At 38.1% G+C, this 24,424-nt stretch overlaps 3 protein-coding genes across 3 annotated transcripts; 1 reads left to right on the top strand and 2 right to left on the bottom strand.

The window, feature by feature from the left end:
- LOC18793098 (bZIP transcription factor 27) lies at positions 3,394-5,396 on the bottom strand. The gene is made up of 3 exons (XM_020562113.1): positions 4,442-5,396; positions 4,210-4,287; positions 3,394-4,097 (listed from the first exon to the last, which is right to left on the bottom strand). The coding sequence occupies exons 1-3, from the start codon at positions 5,009-5,011 to the stop codon at positions 4,008-4,010; spliced, it is 738 nt and encodes a 245-aa protein (XP_020417702.1). The 5' UTR covers positions 5,012-5,396; the 3' UTR covers positions 3,394-4,007.
- Positions 6,166-10,692, bottom strand: LOC18790554 (la-related protein 1C). Its single transcript, XM_020554519.1, has 6 exons — positions 9,819-10,692; positions 8,910-9,489; positions 8,691-8,835; positions 8,492-8,582; positions 7,242-7,313; positions 6,166-6,996 (listed from the first exon to the last, which is right to left on the bottom strand). The coding sequence occupies exons 1-6, from the start codon at positions 10,311-10,313 to the stop codon at positions 6,721-6,723; spliced, it is 1,659 nt and encodes a 552-aa protein (XP_020410108.1). The 5' UTR covers positions 10,314-10,692; the 3' UTR covers positions 6,166-6,720.
- Positions 20,992-23,547, top strand: LOC18790446 (probable cinnamyl alcohol dehydrogenase 6). The gene is made up of 6 exons (XM_007222032.2): positions 20,992-21,173; positions 21,296-21,409; positions 21,490-21,717; positions 22,422-22,710; positions 22,821-22,974; positions 23,137-23,547. The coding sequence occupies exons 1-6, from the start codon at positions 21,079-21,081 to the stop codon at positions 23,340-23,342; spliced, it is 1,086 nt and encodes a 361-aa protein (XP_007222094.1). The 5' UTR covers positions 20,992-21,078; the 3' UTR covers positions 23,343-23,547.

The raw sequence follows: 24,424 nt of genomic DNA, 5'->3' as shown, positions 1-24,424 counted from the left end.
TCCTTGGTCTACCGAACTCATTCCACTGGCACGCAGTGCATATTAGTTACACCCTTGACATAACACATTAACTTATAAATAGGGGTAGTTTTGGAATCTGAAAAATGCAATAAATTATATTTTAAGTTATATTAGATAACTTGCTTAGTTGGATCCTAGGTATTATTTGGAAAAACTGGGTATTTTAAATAGAAAAATAAAGAGAAGAATTATATTATAGATGATTTAAAATAAATTTTATGAGTCTAAACTCAATTTAAGATGATATTAACAGGATTACGTACTGTACTTGGGTGGTGAAGAGCTTAGTTGGGCTATATACGATATGATACGTTAATGGTGGGTGGGTGGCGTGGGGTGTGACATTGCCCCCATTATCCTTCAAGGGTCAAAGCCCATCCTCGAGCATATGATGTATATATACAAATATCATATCCCCAGCCCAGTTATACTTAGTATACCCACCCCATGAATAATCCATAATGAATTAGTGCGCTTACTTATTGCTTATCTTGGCACATATAAATATAATTGGTGGTGGTGGTGGTGGTGTTCGTCGGTACATATTAATTGGTGGTGATTGTGGTGGTGGTGGTGGTGAATGCTCATCTTGATTAAGTGGTGGTATATATTATTAATTAATTAACAATAGGTGAATAATTTAGAGGACATGCCAATGCCATTGGACAGTTGTGAGAGCATGAATTTTGGTAAAGGATATATACCAAACCAAACCAACTGAAGGGAAGGACGCCATTCCCCATGGGCCATGGCCATGCCCTTTGAATGCTTACCTAGTGGCTAGTAGTAGTAGGAATCTTTATCTCTGCTTTTCCTACAACTATTGTAAGTAATTGTATCATCATCCCCAAGATCAAGATAAATGAAAAAAATCATAGCTTGCACTACACAGACTCATAATCACTTTTAACTTTTAGCTTTTTGGGTCTAAAATGGAAAAGTGCGTGTTGAACGGAATTGAGTGACTATGGACCAAAAGCAACAACTAAATCGATGGGGTGTTGTCCATGTGTGTGTCTTTGAGAGTGATTAGCGAAGAGCCTTAATCAAAATTTGTTAATTATTCCACGTGGAAATAAATGAATGTTGTCTGTTTCTTGAATTTGTGATTACTTTGACTTTGAAGACAAGCAAGATTGGGAAGGTGCTTTTTTGTTGGGTTGGGGATGATCCTCCTAATTCAAAGATAACACGGAACGGAATTGCTTTGCCACTCTTGCTAATGCAAATGCTCCCTTTCTGATGAGAAGCATGCATGTGTTAGTGTAGTGATCAATGAAGAAGCCAGCCAACCATACAATTCCTTCCTAATTTCCAAATGCTTATTATTTAGATTAAAGGAATCCCTCAACCTCAAAAGCTGGCAATTGTGCGCCACTAGGCTCGCTTCACTACCATCAAATCGATCAATCAATCATTTCCCATTTTCTTGCCTCCTCCTACTTTCATTTGCCTTTCAATTCAAACTAACTCAAAATGTATATGGTGGTGATGTACTCTCTCTCTTTAAAATTAAACCTCATGAGAGCCGTTAATATTTATTCAAGTCCAAAACGCCATGCTAAGGTTATGGTTACAAGGCCCAACTCCAAGTCCAATACTTTTGTTAGGCCTTTTAGTATCCTAGGCCCATACTGGGCCTTGCTATTTTTCTCCCAAAAATGGAACTTGTTTTGTTTAGGGCTAGTAGTGGATTTGTGTCGTGTCAGGATTATATACGTGTCAAGATTACTCAATCTAAATCTGACTCGTTTAATAAATGTATCGTGTACAAGTTGACCCGCTGATTTCCTATGTGGATCTCGAATCGTGTCGGGTTGACTCGATAAGTAGTAGCAAATAAGAAATTCTAAAATTTGATAATTTAATTAAGTAATTAAGTAATTGTATTTTTTATTTTTATATAAATAATTATTACATTTTTCCTCTATCTATATATGTGCCGATCGCTAGCGCATCCAGGGCCCCTAAGTTACTTACGGAATCTCAAATATCTCTCGACGCCGAGAATTTTTTATGTGTCCAGGTCGATTAGAGGTTCGGCTTGCTTCTCCCCTACCCTTTAGCGTTCTGGGCCCCTGCAAAAATAAAGAAACCCGAAATAAAAAAGAAAGAAGATAAATTGGGCCATTTTTCCCTGGAGAGGCCGCCTTCTCTTAAGCCAGCAATCTTCGAAGATTGAGAAAGAGAAATTTAAAAAATAATTGAAGAAAATGAAAATCAAACAAAGAAATGGATTAGCAGGTTACCTATGTATTTTAGCGAATTAGCGAGTTGATTCAAAATCCATATGTTTATTAATGGGTCAGTGGTGGGTTGACCCACTAATTTTCCGTGCGGGTTTCGAGTCATGTCTGCCACCTCTAATTTTGTTGATCGTTGTTCATGGTTTTTCACTGCACATTTTGTACATGATAGCGATAACAAGAATACCCAAAAAAGCAACAACAACAAAAAAGTGTTTTTTTTATAAGAAAAATATAGAGGGGGGCCATAAAGCGGATAATGTTTGATGGAGCAGCCAAAAGGTAAAATCAAAACATAAAAATAGGAACTTTGGCCCAAAAAAAACATAAGAAGAGGAACAAAGAAAACAACGATCAGTACCCGTGAATAGGATAGAATGGAAGAACTCCAGTCAATATCTAAAAAAAAGATCTATCCTTCTATTATGGTATCAAATATATGGTTTCCGTTGGTGCAAATCCAATCACCTCAATTTAAAATTTTAAAATTTAAGATGAGAAAGAATTCTCCATTGATAGCAAATGGTATCCATTAAGCAAGGGAAATCCTATTTTAAAAAACAGAAAAATTCTGTGTACAAATGCAAGTGGCATTAATTCAAACATTTCATCTCAATGCGGCTCTTGTTAAGGAAGGGGGTTTGTTCTAATATATTTTTTTTTATAGAAAAAAAAAAGCCAATAGATAACCTTTTGATGCTTGAAAAAACGATAATTTTTAATCCAAAATATATATATATACTTTTTTGGTTGAATTTTTTTGAAACATAGCCAAATAAAATAAGGGGAGTGAATTTGAAATAGTCTTTGACTTGAGCAAATAGCCAATAGAAGACTGTTTCACCTTTGGAGTGACATGAAAAATCAAACGGAAAAAAGCAACACCCGCCCACCATAAAATAAAAAATTGTTTCCAACTCCAACCGTGACATGGCATCTGGCACGATAACCATTGACCTGGGGCGGGCCGTTGCTTGCCTGAGAGTGGGCCCAAATCTAAAGCACAAGAGTCCAAAGCTGTCGTACGACGAAACATGATCCTTTCGTTAATGGGCCCGGTGCATGGACTTTGTGATACAGCCCCACAGGTTCCAGACATCATATCATATCTCTATATTTTGATTAATTAATTGCAAAACATTCATACATTCAACATCAGAGACACACACAGAGTATTACAAATGGGATAACATGGTGGGAAACATCCAAAATTGTCCACAGCAAGATTTGAGGGGGTAACGTAGAGTAATAATGTGAGAGAAGAAGAAAAGACAGAAGAAATGTGCGTGGGGGGTGGGGGGTGGGGGGGAGAAAGAGAGAGAGATAAGGTTAGGAAATACGATGACATGGTTGGCTAAGCACGCATGTCCCATCTAATCTAATTTAATACATCCTTTTTATAGGCTAGCAAGCAAAGCAATATATAATGGCAACGCAATTGTCTTTGATTTGCCCAACCTCAACTCAAACTCGAGCAGTTATCCGTTCCCTACCCACTACTCCGAATCCCTCGTTGTACAACAAAAAAGGCTACATGAACAAAATGACAAATGTGATCAAAAGAAAATAGTAACCAATTAATGCCTGCCTGGGTTCTGTCTATACCATGGCATGAATCAAAGCACCTTTTTTCCTTACTGTTTGATAGAGATGTTTCTTTTGGTAAGCTTAAGGTAGTGGAAGAAGGAGGCAAATGGAAGAGAAAAGAAGTCATAAAATACAGTCAGTTTGAGCCTTAGCTCAAAATGGAGCTGTTGAGCTTCTGAACAGGGTAAGGGTATGCCTTTTTGTTGTTGGAAGCTGAGCAAGGGTGGGGGCTGCCAACAAGAACTGCAATCCATGCACACACACACACACACGCAACGCAAACCAATCAGCCTATCAAGTCCTTAAATTAAATTCCTAACCCGAATAAGGAAAAACGTAAATATACTCAACTGACCTCTGCTTGCTGTGTTTTGAGCCTAGCATTCTCCTTCTGTAAATGGGCAAGTTCAAGTTCCAACTCAGTTGTATAAGCCTGCATCAAGTTTCCAAACAACATATTATATTATATATTCACGCATGAACCAAAAACAAAAACAAATGAATAAAAGAAAATGAAAGAGTAGTAAAAACCAAAAGATCATTTGTATATATAGAGAGAGAGAGAAATAGAGAGGTTAGAAAGGTTCCTGCTTTCGGGCTCTGGAGCGAGCAGCTGACTCTCTATTCTTGATCATGCGCTTATGCCGGCGGTCTCTGGAATTCTGATCATTACTTTGATGATGATGATGATGATCTATGGGCCTTTTCCTTTTGTTGTAGTAAGAAGGCACATGAAAGAGTGAAGAGGAATCCAAAGCATCGGAGCAGCTGGAAGAGTTGAGAAAATGAAAGGAAGGCGTAGCGGCATGACTAGTTTGCAAAAGTTGTGGGTTAAGTGGGTGCTTCAATAGAGGAGCAGGAGCGGTACTAGTAGTGCTTTCACTTTCAGGAAGGAGTTGAATATCGGAATTCAAGCTAAGAACAGTGGCTGGTGCTGCAATTGTTGGTTGAGGTGGTGGTCGGCCCTTGTCTTTGTTGGAAGAAGCACAAGTAGCGAAGAAATCTTGAAAAATCATGCCACGAAAAGCAGCAGCAGCAGCCGGAGGGCAGTGACCGTGGTGGTCATTAGCATGAGAAAGAGAAGCAAGGCTTATTTCTTTCCACACATCTTCCATGGACTTTATGCTTCTTGGGGATGTTGTGGTTGTAGGGATCATATTCGTTTAAGTTATGGGGTGATGGATGAAGCTCAGGAATTAAGGCTAGGAGATGCTCATCTCATGAAATGTAGAGGAGAGGAGGAAGGGTCGACTCTGTTTCAGCATCATCAGCTGTCTGTCTCTCATAATTATTAATTAGTCTCTTCTTTGTTATTTGTTTCACCCATGATGAGTCATCACATAACTAATTAGCTTTTAGGCTATAACTAATTAATTGAGAGAGAGAGAGAGAGAGAGAGAGAGAGATACCATTTGAAGCATTGCACAATCACGTGCCTGCTGCAATTCAATTCGATTAACAACCCACTCTGTTTAATTTCCTTCCCCCCCGGGATGAAGGCTTGTAATTGGTCAATTCTATTTCCCTTTTTCTAATATTATTTTACAAAGAGTGTATAAGTGCATTTTCACTCGTGGTGACATGACAAAGGGTAAGGGCAAGTAAATGCAGACGTTATTAATGTAAATAGTGATTATCTTTATTTAACTTTTCCACCCAATACCATGACAACCCACCATTTGCCCGAGCTAGATTGCGGCGCACTGGAAATTTATTTTGAGGCCTATGAGACCTTTTGCACAAGCACAATTTTTGGCTACAATGTGACTTAATATGACTGAAGCACAAGCACAATTTGAGACTCGAGTATTTTCTTATAATTAAGCAAATTGTTTAACTTGGATACAGTTTCTGTAAATCTCCTACTTAAATTAAATTCCAGGTATTCTTAACTGAAATATCGCTACTTTTCATTTATGAAAGTAACATCCTTACAACAAAATAACTCTGAAGATCCACCATAAAACCGAGACAAAAAATTTCATCAAACACCCTAGTCTTTTTTTTTTTTGGTTGGTGAAATGGGGGAACCAATCGTGTTATTGAATACATGATAGTATGATACCTATAATAAATGTTTTATGCAGTATGCATAGGTTAAAAGAAAACAACTATTGAATGCAGGATTGGGCTTGCATCTCTTACCGACAACATCATGATTCATGTTCATTGCCTTGATCATAAACATGCATAAATCTATTTCAGTTTGATCATAAACATGCATAAATCTATTTCAGTTTGAACTTCAAACCGACAAAAGAACATCCATCAGTGCAATCAAAACAAAAATGTATAAGAGCATACAAGCATATAAAATCTACCTCTGTGACAAGATATAAAACATAAACACGCAACAAGATGAGGAAAGGTTAAGATTAGAGTACAAAATTGCAAAAATTCAAGCCATGGTCTGACCATCCCTGGGTGGCAAACAAACATAGGGTGCACTGCACCTACTGTAGAGTGACAGACAAACAAAAAGAATTGCTAACATTCCCTTAGCTATGAAGATAACATCTCAAATTAAGCTCTTCTTTTGATCAACCACAAAATAGACGCCCAAACATCCACACCAAATCCAAACTATACAAACCAATGACCTCCAAATTCTGCCTCCTTATCTTCCTCTCTTTCTTTGCACTTCAACGATAATTTATAATTATTTTTTATTTGTTTCCTGTACTAGCCTCAAAAACATGCCAAAACTAGGCAAAGTGACAGAAAATAAAGAAAAGAATTTGCATGCCTTCAAAACAGCTACCTTCCTCCCCTCATTACTTTAGCATAGCCTCCAAAATTAGCAGTGCACTCTTTATACTGGATTTTGCTTGAATTCTTTGGTTGTACAGATGGATCAAATTCAACTTCAATGGTTGGTTTGGGTAACATCCCCATTGGGAAGTTGTGACAGGCCAGCTGACTCAGTTGAACAGCTCTCTGGAATAGACACAGAGTTTGATTCTAGCTTACCCGTCGTGTTAGTTTGGCTAGGAGCCTCTTCCTCCACTGTCATCTTCTCAAAAGAAGTTGCAAGCGTGTTATGACTTAATACACCAGGCGATGATGAGCCTGACTCAAAGGGAAGCTGACTACCAGCAGGTATCCATTTCATCCATTCATTAAGCCTCCTCACCTTGTCATCCTGCAATCATTACAACAACAATGTCAGACCAGGTGCACAAAAGCAGCCAATTGCAGCACAGTTGCTAGATTTTTCATGAAAGTACCATTGCCTATTTTAAGTCATTTCATCCAATCAACATGATAAAGAGCCAAAAGGTCATTTTTTTGGCAACAAATAAGAAGATAACTCATTTCATAATATAACACGCATATCAGATTTTTTTCAGCAGAACATTTTTCAGAAAATGCATTGTTGGAACTCACATGTACTTCAACAATACTTGAAGCTCTCAAGGAATCCAATATCAATTGGATGTTGGTTGTCAAACTCTTAACCTGCAACCAAAAAGCATCAAGCAATATGTGAGGATGAATGATACTTGAAAGTGATAAAGACAATTTTTTAAAGAAACAAAAGTTGACAAGAGTCCGTCCAACCATTTAAGGAAACCATAATCTTACTGGAGATACTTATACTCATGGGTTTCAAACTCAAGTTCACACCAACTCAATTTTTTTCCTATGTTTTCAGTAATCCTTTGTTTTTGCACATATTCCTACTTTCTTCCTTTTTTTCTTTTTTTTTTAATTAAAAAATATATATTCATTTGGAAAGATCAATCACCATGTTCTCAGCTTGCGCGATTATCTCTGTTCAGGATATATCATTTCCTATCATATATCAAATCTTCATGATAACAAAAAATTGTATTATTTATTCTCATACTGCGTAAGCTTTTAAGTTCTTTATATGTCAATAACCCAGAAAGAAAAGTTATAATGGGCAAGGACTAAACCAGAAAATCATCTTAACATAAAACTTCACAAAAGGGAAGTCAATGAATAGAAAATTGGAGACGTGGCTGCAGAATCACAAATATGTAGGAAAATTTGAAGGTTGATATTTAGAGGAGGGTAAAACAATTTAGTTTATGTTAAATTAGAGCATAAAATAAAGGTGGAAATGAACAGTTTGCCACGATCAAAGTCTATCACAGTCAGAAACAAAGCAAATGATTAACCCAACAACATTCAATTTTCATCAGTAAATAACAGAACTTATACACTCCAAAGCAATCACAACCAATCACTCACTTCTCCCCTTCATCCATACATCAATAAAAATTCTACAAATTTATATATGAACATACATATAAATATCCTCCAATAAATTCCATATTTGAGGTCATGTTTCTCAAAGCATCTAACCCACTATGCATCCTAATCATCCATATCTGTCTAAGAGAGAACTATGGGTGCTGCGCAACTTGTTTAAAGTATGCATACTACCTAATGTGGTGAAACTATTACATTGAAATTGTGCGCAGCACAAACTGAAGGTGTTACAAATGATTAATCATTATTGTTGAGTGCCTAAGGCAATCTTACAACTTTCATAGACTGAAATGTTTTTTTGAAAAGAATTTAGATGTTTCACCATGTTATAGGGCTAAGGTGATAATATAAGTCCCAAAAGAGAGAAAAATGTGCTTAATCAAACATAAATAACATACCCGAGGAAAGTTTGCTATTAAAGAAATGGGAACCCAGCCCTGAACATCCATGTTTGACCTCAAAAAGTCATCTTTTATAAGATTAGCATCACTACAATGAACAAAGAAAAAACCATGGCAGTTAATTTTCAAGATACTAAGGAACTGTTTCATACAGCTAAATAATTGTCAATCAACAAGAGCATACAATTAAATGTACCTGAAATAATAATCTATTTGGTTGACTATTAAAGAAGGCAGAGGAGATTCTGCAACAGGAATAAACATTGTAGGATGTGGTGCTTGAGAAATGAATGGCATGCCTCTCATGGGCTCCAAAGGCAATGTAGGGATATAAACAAACTCTGAAAAGAAAAGAGACATTAGTTTTACTTCCACATAACTAAAAAAACGAAAACCGCTTTTAATATAGTATTACCACCAGGAAAACCCATGGGGTTTGCAAATGGCCTTGCAGGCTGGGGCGCAAATGCAGCAGTGTTTGGTGGTGCGGGCCTTACAAGGCCCCTTGGAGGAGCTCTATGCTGATGCATGTGGGCATCCCTGGCATTCATATAATTTCCACGATCTTGGTCACGCTTGCCTCCGTGATTGTTGTGGTAGGGACCATCTCCACGGGGGTGGGGGCCAAAATTTCCCCTACGGGAATTATTGCGATGATCATTTACTTGGTGTGATTGAGTCACAAACCCACCAACTGGTCTAACATCCCAACTGTTTCCCCGAAAAGAAGGGTCTCTAGAAGAAGGATCAGGCATTGTTGGTACCAGATTACCATAACCATTTGGAAGTATAGGGAAAACAGGGAATGGTGGCGGTGGTGGCGGTGTGGGAGGGTGTCCAAAACCGCTGTGTGCGTGACCACCACCAGTGCTGCTACCGCCACCCCGCTTTGATGGTCTTTGTCGAGCTGGAAATGCATTATTCGATGTGGAGTTAGGGCTTGCGTTATTCGTAGAATGTCTTTTGGAGTTGGGTGAATGTGTTATAACGGGTGCCTATCAACAAAACACAAGATCAATCACGCCATAAGTACTTAGAATTAACTCCCACTCCACGAAAAATGTTATAGCTTTTACTCTGTTTGGTTGCAGATACAGTAGAGTAAAGTAGCTTTTTAAATCTGAGTTATTTCATTGTTTGGCACCCTGACGAACCTAAACAACCCTCAAGCTCAATTAGGCAAGTCATCCATTCATTGTTACCAAATTATGTAACATGATTCTCGCTGTCTTTTCCTTCCTTAATTTTCCTCTGCAACCAAACACATATCCATAGACAGACAAAGGGAAAAAAAGGAAAAAAAGTGAAGTGCTTGGGAACAAACCTGAGAAACCGAGACTGATCCATGGGTGACAGTTGCATCGGAGACAGTCTTTGAAGAGGAATCAGCCGGTAATTTAGGTGAAGCCCTAGTGGACTCAGATAAAGCAGGCCAAGAAACAGCACCCATTACAGTTGTAGGACTAACCTCAACGTCGTCGTTAGCGGGCTTGTTCCAAGCCGGCTTCTTTGGCCTAGCCGCATTGCCGTTGTTCCCATTGGAGCCCTCAGCAGCTGAGGAACTATCCGCCGTAGGCAGAGGCAATGGGGGCGGCGAAGAACGAGCAGCTTTGGAGGATACGGAGCAATCGGAAAAAGGGGTTTGCTCCGGTGCCGAGGTTCCCAGCGAGGACAACGATGAAGAGGACGATGGTGGCGATTGATGAACGGACTCTGGTTCGGCCCCTCGGACCACCTTCGCCCAGGGAGATGGTAAACTACTTTTCCTATTGACGCCGTCGAGGTGGTGATTGGCGGCCGAATCGGCAGCCATAGCCATGCCCAAATTAGGGTTTCGACGAGTTCAGAAAACAAAACGCTGATCAATATATGAACACAAATATAAATTAATCAGTTTCCAATTATTTAATTAATTTATTAGACAAAAATAATAATGTAATAGATGATTGGCAAACACTGGAAGAGGAGAAGATTAAGAATTGTGTTTGATTTTCTAGAGATAATAAATTTAAGAATGCGGGATTTTGATAAACTGAAGACGGATCTTGCACGTGAAAAAGCACAAGCAACCGTCAACTCTCTAAACCAACGGGTGTGACTCTCCCGGCCTCCCCTCTCTCTGCTTTTGTTATGAGCACTGGTATAACTACACCCTATAAGCTACAGCTAACAGGTTTTTCTTATGAAAACTCATGTAATTACTAAAAACCCCATATCCTGCCAATATGCTAATTCCAAGTGTTTTAGGTATTTGCTCTTCAAAAAATAAAGTTATTTGCTCTTCACAATTACCGTTTTGTCCCCGGTTTAGGCTAACATATTAATAAATATGATTACAATGACAAATGAGTTTTATCTCCCTAAATCAACCTTGTAACAAAAAAATATATATAAATCGTGTATTATAATCCGTGGTTATAGTAACTTCCTCTTCTTATTAGCATATTAGTAGTTAATTTTAGTTTTCGAGAAATAAGGGGATAACAAGTCTTGAATTAGACTAAGAGCCCATTTAATCATACACATTGACCCATTCAAGCGATTTGGGCATTTTCACAATTTCCTACTGTGAACCTTAACATTAACATTTTGGCCCATAAAAATATGGGCCTTGTTATACTAAACGGATGGCAGAGCCGCTCGCTGTGACGAGTTTTGGACTAGATCTTATTGGACTGACTGGACCCTAACATTATATTATAGACACCGGCTGCTTTCGTAATTTTGTTTTTTATTTTTCGTTTTTTGTTTTATTTTTCCATCAGTGGTCTATAGTGGTTTAAGAGATTATGGTCACCCCTAATGGTTTAAAAAAGTTTCTTAAAAGGAGTGCAAGAGTGAGTGAACTATTGAATTTATATTCAATGGTGAGTGACTACAAATCTCTTGGACCCCTGTAGGCTGTAGTCCAAGAAATCAAAACTGATTTTTCCATATCCAATTCCAAATATGAGCTGCATATAAAATGAATTCATGTATAGTGAAATCCAACAACTATGTGGTTCATGCCATGATTCTCAGAAATAATATTAGTTATAATTGATGAAGCCGAAAATGTAGCTTTGCTTATGACTATTATCACCAGTGGCAGGTACAGGATTTGAAATTCAATTGGGCGAAAACTCACATTAAAAACTCGAGGTTATGAGTGAATCTCATTAATAAATATAAAAATATACACTTAATAGGGGGACATAATGAGTCTTACCCTCAAATACATTTCTATGCATAAATAAAAATATAGCGGAAAAAAAAAAACTATTCTTTTTCTTTAAAAAAAAAAAATTCCAACAAATTCTTTATTTTCTTGGGATACAAATTGTGATATGACATAACAAAAGATAACCTATTTAATCCGACATCCCAACAAAAAAAATCAAATAAATTCTCATAATAACATCAATGCCTTTAATCAAACATTAACATACCAACAACAAATCAAACCATCTCAATAATACCAATATCAAATCAAACATCTCAACAAAATTCCAAAAATCAAAGACCTAATTAATTTCAACAAATTCAGCAAATTATAATTCATTCTTAAGTAAACTCTAGAATATATTAGAACACATAACTTCTAACCTATTTAAGACGAACCCTAGCCGCACTCTAATTTCATTTCTCCTTGCTAACAACCAACCGCGAGGAAGCTAAAGGGGGGAGGTGGCCACTGCCCCTCCTCCCCTCCGCCCATCTACCGTTCCTCTCTTCATCTCCCATTCGTTTTCTCCCATATTTTCCTTTCCTCTTATCCCATCTTCTCCTTCCCTTCCCCTCCCCAGATAGTCTAGATCTGTTTGGATCTAGGTCTGTTTGTCTGTTTGTTTTATTTTGTTGATTTTGCTGTGTTCCAGGTGACTAGTGTTGTCTTTGTATCGGCGGCGGCGACAGTAGTGACGTTGGACTGTGTTTCTCATTGGGAGAGTTGTGATACCTGGTGGCTGGATGTTTTGTCTCTGTTATAACCATGGCGGCAGCAGCGATGATGGTGGTAGTTGTTGGGATGTGGTGCTCTTCTCTACTATACGCCGACCAAAGAACTATGCTTGGTCATAGGAGGTTTTCTTTGTCAGGTTCTGAGTTGAAGTGGAGTGCTTCTCATTGGTATTTTTACTGTTGTTTCTATCTTCGTCCTCCGTATTCTCTCCTGGTCTCTGCAATGGTATGACTTACAATTTATATGAGTGTCAAAGGACTATGATTTTGCTCATAGAAGGCTTCTTTTGACAATTGGGATGTTCTGCGGTCTTCTCCTGTGGGTTTACTATTTGGGGTTTCTACGGTTCTCTCATGTGGGTCTACTGTGTTGGTCTCTAATTGCAGTTCTCTTCGGAATTTTTTGTGTTAGGTTTTGTTTTTGACTTGTTTTTATTGTAATGGTTCAAAGTGACCTGAATTGGACTCTCCTGTTAGTCCATGACATGTGTGGTACTCTTTCCTCTCATAGGATTCTTGTCCTAGGATTAATGAGGCCACTATATCATATCTCTCTTTGTACGTCTGTGGTTTTATGAATGAATTCTCCTTTTAAAAAAAAAAAAATTTAACCTATTTAGAATATATTAAATTCAATGTTGTCATATACAAAATCTTAAAATTTAGGTGTAGGAAATTAAAGAGAAGATAATTAAAGAGGAGATAATTAAAGATGAGAAATTTTAGGTTGGAGAGTTGTGATACCTGGTGGCTGATGTTTTGTCTCTGTTTTAACGGTGGCGGCAGCAGCGATGCTAGTGGTAGTTGTTGGGATGTGGTGCTCTTCTTTACTATGCGCCGACCCAAGAACTATGCTTGGTCATAGGAGGTTTTCTTTATCAAGTTCTGAGTTGAAGTGGAGTGCTTCTCATGGGTATTTTTACTGTTGTTTCTATGTTCGTCCTCCGTGTTTTTTCTTGGTCTCTGCTATGGTATGACTTACAATTTGTACGAGTGTCAAAGGACTATGATTTTGCTTATAGAAGGCTTCTTTTGACAATTAGGATGTTCTGCGGTCCTCTCCTGTGGGTTTACTATTTGGAGTTTCTATAGTTCTCTCATGTGGGTCTACTGTGTTGGTCTCTAGTTGAGGTTCTCTTCGGAATTTTTTGTGTTAGGTGTTGTTTTTGACTTGTTTTTATTATAATAGTCTAAAGTGACCTGAATTGGACTCTCCTGTTAGTCCATGACATGTGTGGTATTCTTTTCTCTCATAGGATTCTTGTTCTAGGAAGGTTTTAACAAGGCCACTATATCATATCGCTCTTTGAACGTCTGTAGTTTTATGAATGAATTCTCATTCTAAAAAAAAAAAAAACTTTTAACCTATTTAGAATATATTAAATTCAATGTTGTCATATACGAAATCTTAAAATTTAGGTGTAAGAAATTAAAGAGGAGAAATTTTAGGTTATGCATACATTACATATGCCTTACTTTTTGGGTGAGCATTGACTTGTGAAAATACCTGTAGGATATCTATATATGCTTGGAGAAGGTTAAACAAGCTAATTTGAATTTTTTGCAATAAATAATGATCAACCTTTAAAGCAGGATTGATATTAGTTATCAATCCTGAGATGTGCAAAGCTTAAAATAAAAGAACACGTAGAGAATTATTTTACGTGGTAAAACCCCACCTCTGGGGAAAATCCACGGGACTCCTCAGTCCAACTCAAATCCACTATAGAACGATGATTACAAAAAGTACTCACACACTTATCCTAGACTCATTCTAGATAATGTTTACCGACTTCTTCGTAACTCAACTTCTGTCACGGGATGATCTTCGACACTCCTTATGTTGAACGCAATACTGGCCACGATTGCTTCAAGCTCGCCGGAGGAAAACCACACAAAGTGTCTTGATGTCCTCAACCATATGAGACACCGACGTGCATATGAATGCAATATGAATGATGAATGAATTCGAACAATCACCAAGCAACCTAAGTACTTGATGACTATTCGACTGATCTAAGTGCAGCAGCTTTTCCCTAAATATATTCAATGTGCATTAATGGTTTTGGACGTTGGAATTTCCCAAACTATATTCAATAAGCTTCAGTAATTTTGGACGTTGGAAAAGCTGCCAATACAAGAAGGCAAAGCCTCCTTTTTATTTACAGCAAGTTTCACACGGGACTACACTTCCAACGCTATTGTAACTCTAAGACCAATTGAATTAAAGTCATTGAACCTGGTGCAATCTGCTCTCCTTAAAGAGACGCAACACAAGGGCCAAACACTTATCAACTTAACAATATAAATTATGATTCAATAAAAATACAAAGTCTAATTCATTAAGGACTCTTAAAGAGGTCACCAACCGACTCATATTTTAACTTTAATTATAAAGACTCAAAACAAAACTTCAACTATAACTCCTATCATGAATGCAAGATATGTCATGATTTACCTGTTGTCAAGTTTCTCATATGGTCAGAGTATGCCTCGGAGGTATGTGATTGAAAGGGTAGTGCCAAAACTTCGAGTAGCAATTTCTCACAAACTAAGTTTCAACCTATACTACGGTCTAGGAAATGCCAATACGATTTTCGTACTAACAATCTCCCCCTTTGGCATTTCCTGGACAAAACAATGGATTACATATCAAACACGTTTACACGGAAACAAAACTACATAACCAACTTTGCTTTGTCAAACAGAGATTCAATTCTTGCATTGTCTGCACACCAACAAGCAGACAACCAGTGAAGCATAATAGAGTGATATAATAATAACCAGAACTTAGCACAGATAAACAGCAAATTTTCATATGTCAAGAGATTAAGCAAGGTACAACAAATTCTACTTCCAAGAACAGAAAAACATCTACTCCCCCTTAATCTCATATGTACCACAAAATACATCTACTCCCCCTTAATCTCATCATCTACTCCCCCTTAATCTCATATGTACCACAAAATATTCTCCCCCTTTTTGTGTAGGAAATCCAAAGGAACACAGAGATAATGTCAAAATAAAACAACCCAGAAACAGAACAAAGGAACCTTAGAGACTGCGAGCCCGAGGAGGACGAGGAAGATCAGGAGGCTGGATGTGCCCTGCAAGTGACAGCAACAGCTCACTATAGGTGTCAAGACGATCCCAGATGCGACGAAGAAGGGCATGCGTCACTTGATGGGATGCAGAGAGCGAATCCAAAAGAGCCTGTTGCTCAACGGAGAAACCACCAGAAGAACAGTGAGCATCGCTGCGGTGTAAAGTGGCCCGGTTGTTGACTTTGATGGCGTCGGAGGAGCCAATGTCATCTGTCAGCAGGGCAGGGACACCAGCATGAGCAGCCAAGGCGGTGATAATCCGAGGAAGAACAAGACTGGAAGTTGGAACGGTGGCATTTGCAGCACCAGCGACAATGAGGCAGAAGAGAGCTCAGTGGGGAGCACCTCGGGTGGAGACACATAGAGGCGATTCACCAGCTGACGGCGCGGAAGAAATCCTGGAACTGGTTCACAAGAACTGCCAGAGCGAAGAGGAGGCAAACCAAGGGCAGCCGAAATAAAGTAGAAACTGAGCGGAATGGCAATTCCACGCACACGCACATAGGACAAAAGACCCAAAACACCCAAGACAGAAAAACACACTTGTTACGCAAACCCAAAGTGCTCTAGAATATGTAATTATTTTCCAGTCATAAACATGCCAAGTATGGGAGCAAGAAGAGACGGTAGTAGCAGACCCAACGCTGTCTGAAACGCATAAGAAGCAAAGCATGGCAGGGACAAAAGCAAGCCACCAGATGAAATGCACAAACTCACAGATAATCAAGGAGGCATACCACATGCATGGTGAAAAATAAACATCACCAAATGATTCTACCATTAGGAAGCAAAGGTGTGAAGTGAACTCCTTTCAATTAAGCACAAAAAATATATCCACCCAAGACTAATCCCACCAAAGATGACACAGACACTAAGTGCATTGGAAGTATAAGAAGATCAGTTTATTTGAGACATGAATTGTATTTATTATTATTATTTTTTTTAATTTGGTGGCTTACTTTATTTAGCTTTCGACATGATCCATGTAACGGATGGTCAATCAGTGTGCTCACGTCAGATGACTGGAAGCAACTGGGTGATAAAGCACCCCTGGGGAAATACTGATCCGAATCATGAAGGCTCCAAAGATAAGCAAGGATGGCAAACCATCACAACTTGTTGACTCGAACCTCGACGTTGGTTAGACAAGAGGCCCGGTTACTGAGCAATGAGTGGTCAACACCTTTTTTTTTATTTTTATTTTTTTAAATTTTTTTTTTTTTTTATAATTTATTTCTAAACAGATCAAGAACTTACGCACAGTAGTGTTATGGCAATCCAAAGAGAGACAAGTGCATGAGAAGAGATATTCAAAGGACTTCGAGGAAAAGAGTGTGATGTGCAAAATAAAAATAAAAAGATGGATAGATCATTTAATGAAGTTTATAATGCACCAAGACAATGGAAACCTTTGTGTGAAGCTGAGAGTATGAGTTCTCAATATAGTGCAGTGTCAGAGCCCAATCTAAGATCAACAAATACGGTCAGACAGTTACAGGATTGATACACCTTAACAATCCTTGCACGAGCTGGGCAGATTTATAAACACCGAAATTAATTGAAATATCATAAGACATGAAAGAGGCTTTGGCATGCAATAGACTCCAAATTAATCTAGAGCACATATACCTAAAGACTTTCTAAGAGTGTCAGATCGAAGATTATCCAAAGATTTTGCAGCAATACATTTAAGATTCAAACTTTCTAAAGCAACGGGTTCATGCACAATATTAGTGGAGGAAGACATACCATTATGATTTTTCTTTTTCCTCCAAACTAACTTTGTCTTAGTTGACGGCAAACAATGAAAAGAAGATAGTTTGGATAAGCGGTTTACCTCTTTCATAAGATTTGAAATCTTATGTTGGATACTTACTTTTCCAACCATGCCATGAGAATTTGAACAAACAAATTCATTTCGAAGCTTATTGCATCTCGGTCTTATGTGCCCATGAGTTCCACAAAAGTGACAAATTGGAATAAATTTCTTGACTTCATGAGTGACAGAAGGTTCAATAGGTGAAGTGGATTTGACAAACTTTGTTTTAGACACAGCGGAAGACTTATTACTTGGTTCAAATCCCAAGCCTCGTTTGTCACCATCTCTTCTTCCCATGCTAATCATCTTGTCAATTTTTTCTGCACCAATGGTTAAAGAAACAATCCTTTCTTTTGAATTTTTAAGTTCAAGTTCAAGGGCTTTGTTGTCAGATGTTAGAGATGCAATTAATTTATTCTGATCAGCCAATTTTTTATGCAAAAACATCAATGTTTCGTTCATACCTGCACTTACCTTTTCGGAATCTGCATCAGGGGATTGAAACTCGTTTGCAATCCTGCAATTTTCCAGCTTCAGCACAGCAACTTCTTTGACGAGCTCACTATTTTGTTTATTGAGCTTCTGAGAAGCAGCCAACAAATCATCATATTTGTCCATGATAAACTCAATATTTATACCTTTACAATCATCATCCTCATGTGATTCATCCAAGCTAACTGTGGTTATGAGTGCAACCGTCTTTTCATCAATCTCGCATTCTGATTCACTATCACTCCAAGTAGTATGCATTGCCTTATTCTTGCCATCCCTTTGTTTCTTTAAGGTGTTGGCACATTCCGAAGATATGTGTCCATAGCCTTCATATTCGAAACATTGGACCTTTTCTCTTGGATTCTTTCGTTCATTTGACCTGCGAAATTTAGATCCACCATCAGTATAGTTAACAAACCTATTTTTAGAATTTATACCTTTTGAATCTCGACTCCTTGGATCCTGATTCTTGAGAAAGTTCATGAATCGTCTTGTGAGAATTGTTAATTCGTCATCACTGCAATCTTCCTTTGAATGCCCATCATCTTCTTCATTCACAACCTTGAAAGCAACATTTTTGCTCTTTTTAGGAGCTAGATGTTTCATCTCATAGGTTTGTATGGACCCTATGAGTTCTTGAACTTTCAAGGTGTTCAAGTCACGGATCTCTTCAATAGCCGTGATCTTTGGTTGAAATCGTTGAGGCAAGGATCTCAAAATCTTTTTCACAACCCTGTCTTCTGGAATTTTTTCACCTAAACTTGAACAAGCATTCACAATTACACACAGTTTAGCATAAAATTCAGAAAAAGTTTCATTCTCATCCATCATGAGTGTCTCAAACTGTAAAGTATGCATTTGAAGCTTGGCTCCCTTGACAGCATCTGTTCCTTCATGAGTAACCTGCAAAATATCCCAAGCTTCCTTAGAAGTATCACAACCAGATATATATTCAAATTGATCTGAAGAGACAGCAGTAAATAAAGCATTTAACCCCTTTTGATTATTAGTGCTGTGTGTGACTTCTGCAGTGGTCCACTCTTCTCTAGCTTTGAGGATTGTGGTTTCTTCATCTCCTTTTCCGATCTTCTTTGTGGGTTTAGGAAATCCATGAACCACTGTACTCCATACACGTTCATCTAAGGACCAAAGAAACGACTTCATTTTGGCCTTCCAAGCGCCATAGTTGTTGCCATCAAAATATGGTGGATGTGCAATTGAGCCCGAGGCACGATCCATCCTAAGGTATATTAGATCTTACTGAGTATGTCCAGCAACCTGCTCTGATACCAATTGAAAATACCTGTAGGATATCTATATATGCTTAGAGAAGGTTAAACAAGCTAATTTGAATTTTTTGCAATAAATAATGATCAACCTTTAAAGCAGGATTGATATTAGTTATCAATCCTGAGATGTGCAAAGCTTAAAATAGAAGAACACGTAGAGAATTATTTTACGTGGTAAAACCCCACCTCTGGGGAAAATCCACGGGACTCCTCAGTCTAACTCAAATCCACTATAGAACGATGATTACAAAAAGTACTCACACACTTATCCTAGACTCATTCTAGATAATGTTTACCGACTTCTTCGTAACTCAACTTCTGTCACGGGATGATCTTCGACACTCCTTATGTTGAACGCAATACTGGCCACGATTGCTTCAAGCTCGCCGGAGGAAAACCACACAAAGTGTCTTGATGTCCTCAACCATATGAGACACCGACGTGCATATGAATGCAATATGAATGATGAATGAATTCGAACAATCACCAAGCAACCTAAGTACTTGATGACTATTCGACTGATCTAAGTGCAGCAGCTTTTCCCTAAATATATTCAATGTGCATCAATGGTTTTGGACGTTGGAATTTCCCAAACTATATTCAATAAGCTTCAGTAATTTTGGACGTTGGAAAAGCTGCCAATACAAGAAGGCAAAGCCTCCTTTTTATTTACAGCAAGTTTCACACGGGACTACACTTCCAACGCTATTGTAACTCTAAGACCAATTGAATTAAAGTCATTGAACCTGGTGCAATCTGCTCTCCTTAAAGAGACGCAACACAAGGGCCAAACACTTATCAACTTAACAATATAAATTATGATTCAATAAAAATACAAAGTCTAATTCATTAAGGACTCTTAAAGAGGTCACCAACCGACTCATATTTTAACTTTAATTATAAAGACTCAAAACAAAACTTCAACTATAACTCCTATCATGAATGCAAGATATGTCATGATTTACCTGTTGTCAAGTTTCTCATATGGTCAGAGTATGCCTCGGAGGTATGTGATTGAAAGGGTAGTGCCAAAACTTCGAGTAGCAATTTCTCACAAACTAAGTTTCAACCTATACTACGGTCTAGGAAATGCCAATACGATTTTCGTACTAACAACTTGTAAGTTTCACATGGGTTCACCTATTCTATATGGGTATTTTTTATTTTTGAAAACTTTGGGGTAGGCAGCAGCCTACCTTGCCCTAGTTGTAGGACTGGCCCTGAGTTGTTACCATACATATAATAATATTCATCGTCCCAGTGGGAGGGTGGGACTAAATAGTTTTGTCAAGTCAAATAGGAAATTGTGTATGAATCACCTGTACTAGGTCCCAACAAAAATAATGGTGTGAAACTCAAGTCTATTTCCCCATCAACAAAGAATGGAAAAGAAGAAGAAAAAAGGTATTCAACTCTCCACCCAGACTAGTGAAAGTAACGCTTATGATAACAATTGGTGTATTTCATCAGTTATATTCTGAAAAGTTGTTAAAGGTTGGTGGTGGTGTCAGACCAAAAAAAAAAAAAAAAGGTTGGTGGTGGTGAGAACCTTTCTGGGTAATTTAAGCATGTTGAATACTACTTGAGAAACTTATGGTGGTGGCGTGGGTCGTCTCTTCCTTGTCATTGCGTCAAAATGTTGCTCTTAACAAGGAAAAAGTCAGGAAATTCACGAGAAGAGCGACATGACTCTGACTCTGACTCTGAGAAGAGGGCATCTCTCGAGATGTCTACACTGCATTTACAACAAACCAATAATTACAGCAAATTAATATGTATTTATTATTATTATATTATTATTATTATTTTTTTTTCTCAACTGATCAATAATGTTATATTATATAATGAGTTGAGTGAAGTGAGTTTGTTGTGGTGTGCATTGCATTTTGCATATATCCCATCCCAAGTTGTGAAACTGCGTGTCTTGTCTGAGTGTCTCTCATGGCTCAAACCACTCCAAATCATACACAGACTGTTTCTGGGTGGGCAGCTCACGATTCCTCCGGCAAGATCACCCCTTTCATCTTCAAACGAAGGTACCTATTAATATTATGAGCTTTTTGGTTTTAATTTCCCGATCGAAAATAATACAAGTCCGATATTCGTTGTTTTTTTAATCCTGGCCGGATAAACTTTAACTCTATATATATGCTCTCAGAGAAAATGGGATCAACGATGTGACCATAGAGGTCTTGTACTGTGGAATATGCCACACAGATCTCCACCATGTTAGGAATGACTGGGGCATTACCATGTATCCAGTAGTCCCCGGGTACGTAATCTCTCTCCCTCTCTCTTCGTGACTTCGTCTGTCTCAGCCGAGAGAGATTCACCGTTTGTATGCTATGCCAGGCATGAGATTACAGGGGTGATTACGAAAGTTGGGAGCAACGTGAAGGAATTCAAGGTAGGAGATAGAGTGGGGGTGGGATGCTTGGCAGCGACATGTTTGGAGTGTGACTTCTGTAAAGACTCCCAAGAGAACTACTGCGATCAGGTCCAGTTCACCTACAATGGCATCTTCTGGGATGGTAGTATTACCTACGGTGGTTACTCCAAAATGCTTGTCGCAGATCATAGGTACGTCCGAATCTAATCTACCCTTAATCCCACCCCATCTAATTGTAATTAATTAAGGGAGGAGACCAAAGTTAATTACCATAATTATTATTTTAATTGTCTCTACTCTTTATATATCTTCAAACCTACAAGTTCTACAACTACTATGTCCATATCTTTAAGCCTTGCATTCATATGTGCCTCACAAATTAGGTGGTGGAATTAATTAAACACCCCCACTTCCTCCTTGGCGGAGTCCTCTGGTGCTCCTTTCCTTCCACTACACACAAGTTGTACTTGTGGGGTAATATAATCCTTTTGGTTTTGTCTCTTGTGGTTGCTTTGCTTGCCACGCATATCACCATGTTTAGGAGAAAGTGAATGATAGCCCCAGTTAGTAATGGTAAGGCACTGGCCACCGTGCACTTAGCAAAGCACAATTAAGGGTGGGTTTGGGAGTAATTTTGGATACGTCAACGTCACTTTTGAAAAGAAATGAATATTTCCCACATGCTTTTCCAAAAAACTACCAACCCATAAAGTCACTTAATCTAATTCACCATAAAAATAATTATTGGCATCTTTAAAACCACTCTCAAATGAACTCTAAATTTTTTACAATAAAATATCTCGTGTGATCATTAGTTTAAGCTACGATGAGTTTGAATTAATATATATTGTGGTTAAGTTAAGAATAATGTGAGATGCCATTGGATTGGATGAAGGTACGTGGTGCACATACCAGCGAACCTGCCATTGGATGCAACAGCACCGCTATTGTGCGCTGGGGTGACTGTGTTCAGCCCCATGAAAGACCACAATCTACACCAAGCACCAGGGAAGAAGATAGGGGTCGTCGGTCTGGGAGGTCTTGGACACGTGGCAGTCAAATTCGGGAAAGCCTTTGGTCATCATGTAACCGTCATCAGCACTTCTCCGTCCAAAGAGAAGGAGGCTAAAGAGCGTTTGGGTGCTGACGACTTCCTAGTCAGCACTGATGCACAACAACTTAAGGTTTATATTTATATTTAATTTGTTTTTTTTCTTCGTCGTCTTTTTTATTATACTGCCGGTGTAAATTAAATTGAATTAAATTAAGTTGAAGCTGCTGATGATGCTGACAGAAAGGCATGAGGACGCTTGACTTCATATTAAATACGGTGTCAGCTAAGCACTCTCTTGGGCCCCTCTTAGAATTGCTCAAAGTGAATGGAACTATGGTGGTGGTGGGTGCACCAGACCAGCCCTTTGAATTGCCTTCCTTCCCTATGATATTTGGTAATTAAAAACACCATCAATCTCATAGACTCTCTTCATTTCTAACCTAAATTAAAAATAAAAAAAGTAAAATTTAAATAGGAGTAGCAACATATATACATTCTCTCAATGGAAAATGGTGGGCTTGGAATTAATGGTGTGAACAATATTATCAATGGACAGGCAAGAGGGCAGTGAAGGGCAGCGTGATAGGAGGAATGAGAGACACAAAGGAGATGATGGAACTCTGCGGGAAGCATAACATAACGTGTGACATTGAGGTTACAACACCACACAAACTCGACGCGGCCTTGGACCGCGTTGCGAAAAATGATGTTCGGTATCGATTTGTCATTGACATTACTGCTGGATTACCTTCCAATCTTTAGAAATAATCGTGTCAAAAATTTGTATGCAATATAATGTGATGTCATTGATTGTTTACATTTAGTATTGTTGTTGAACAAGTTATATGTCATGGGAGGAAATTGCATGCAAATTGCAATGGGAGATTTTGCAGGAAGCACTGTGCGATGGAAAGTATGTGACATTTGAATTAATAAAAGAATCGGTTTGGTCTTTGTTGTTAATTAAGTTGGAACTTGGTCAAGCTCAAGGTAGTTGTTGGAGGAACTTTCGGACTCACGGTTGTGTTCAGACTTCAAACTTCACACTTTTCAGCGGTCGTACGTTGAATAAGTCAAATCCAATATCTTATTATCATATGTTGTTTGTGTGTGATATTGTTAAGTCTTGAGTGTGGCGTTGATATAGGAGTAGGTGTAGGAACTTCTCTCTGTCTATGTTTCTTTCTTGATTTACATTTCAAAGAGAACAAATCATAAACAATTGGGCTTCATATTTTGGACTCTCCTCCTCCTCCTAACGGACCCAACCCTAAATGACGACAAGACTGAAGGACGGCAGGCTTGTAGCATATTTGCTATAACCAATTGGGCTAAGGACCCCAAATATGAAAAGTAAAAAACGATTCCAAAGACTTCTATTGGGAATTCATGTTCATCAAACTATATATTTTCTTTCCCTTTTTATGAAATAAATCACCTGGGGTTGTTGTTTTTTTTTTCTTCTTCTTTTCGTTCTGTCATAAAATTAAATTGGATAAAGAAGCAATCATCATATTGGCATCCCAAATTCTAAGTACCATTAACAAAAAACAAACAAGTAGAAGAATATATCTAAGCAGAGGATCCGAATCCATTAAGCATACGTATAATTAGGACGAAGATATACTAACTGCAAATAGAAATATGCTTTTCTTTTCTTTCTTTAGAATTATATTAATCTCGTAGTTTGCCCACAGAGCATAATTATGCCATGCGTGTTCATGAGAATACTGATCACTCACATCATTATGTAGTGTTTGCGAAATACAAAATGAAATTAATCCCTCAGCTCTTTGATTCAATGACTACTATACATATAATATTATTAACTATATACAAGGTTC

The sequence above is a fragment of the Prunus persica genome, chromosome G1 (assembly GCF_000346465.2).
Source record: "Prunus persica cultivar Lovell chromosome G1, Prunus_persica_NCBIv2, whole genome shotgun sequence".
Classification (NCBI taxonomy): domain Eukaryota; kingdom Viridiplantae; phylum Streptophyta; class Magnoliopsida; order Rosales; family Rosaceae; genus Prunus; species Prunus persica.
Note: the sequence above shows the minus strand (reverse complement) of the source record. Positions and strands in the feature narration are given on the sequence as shown.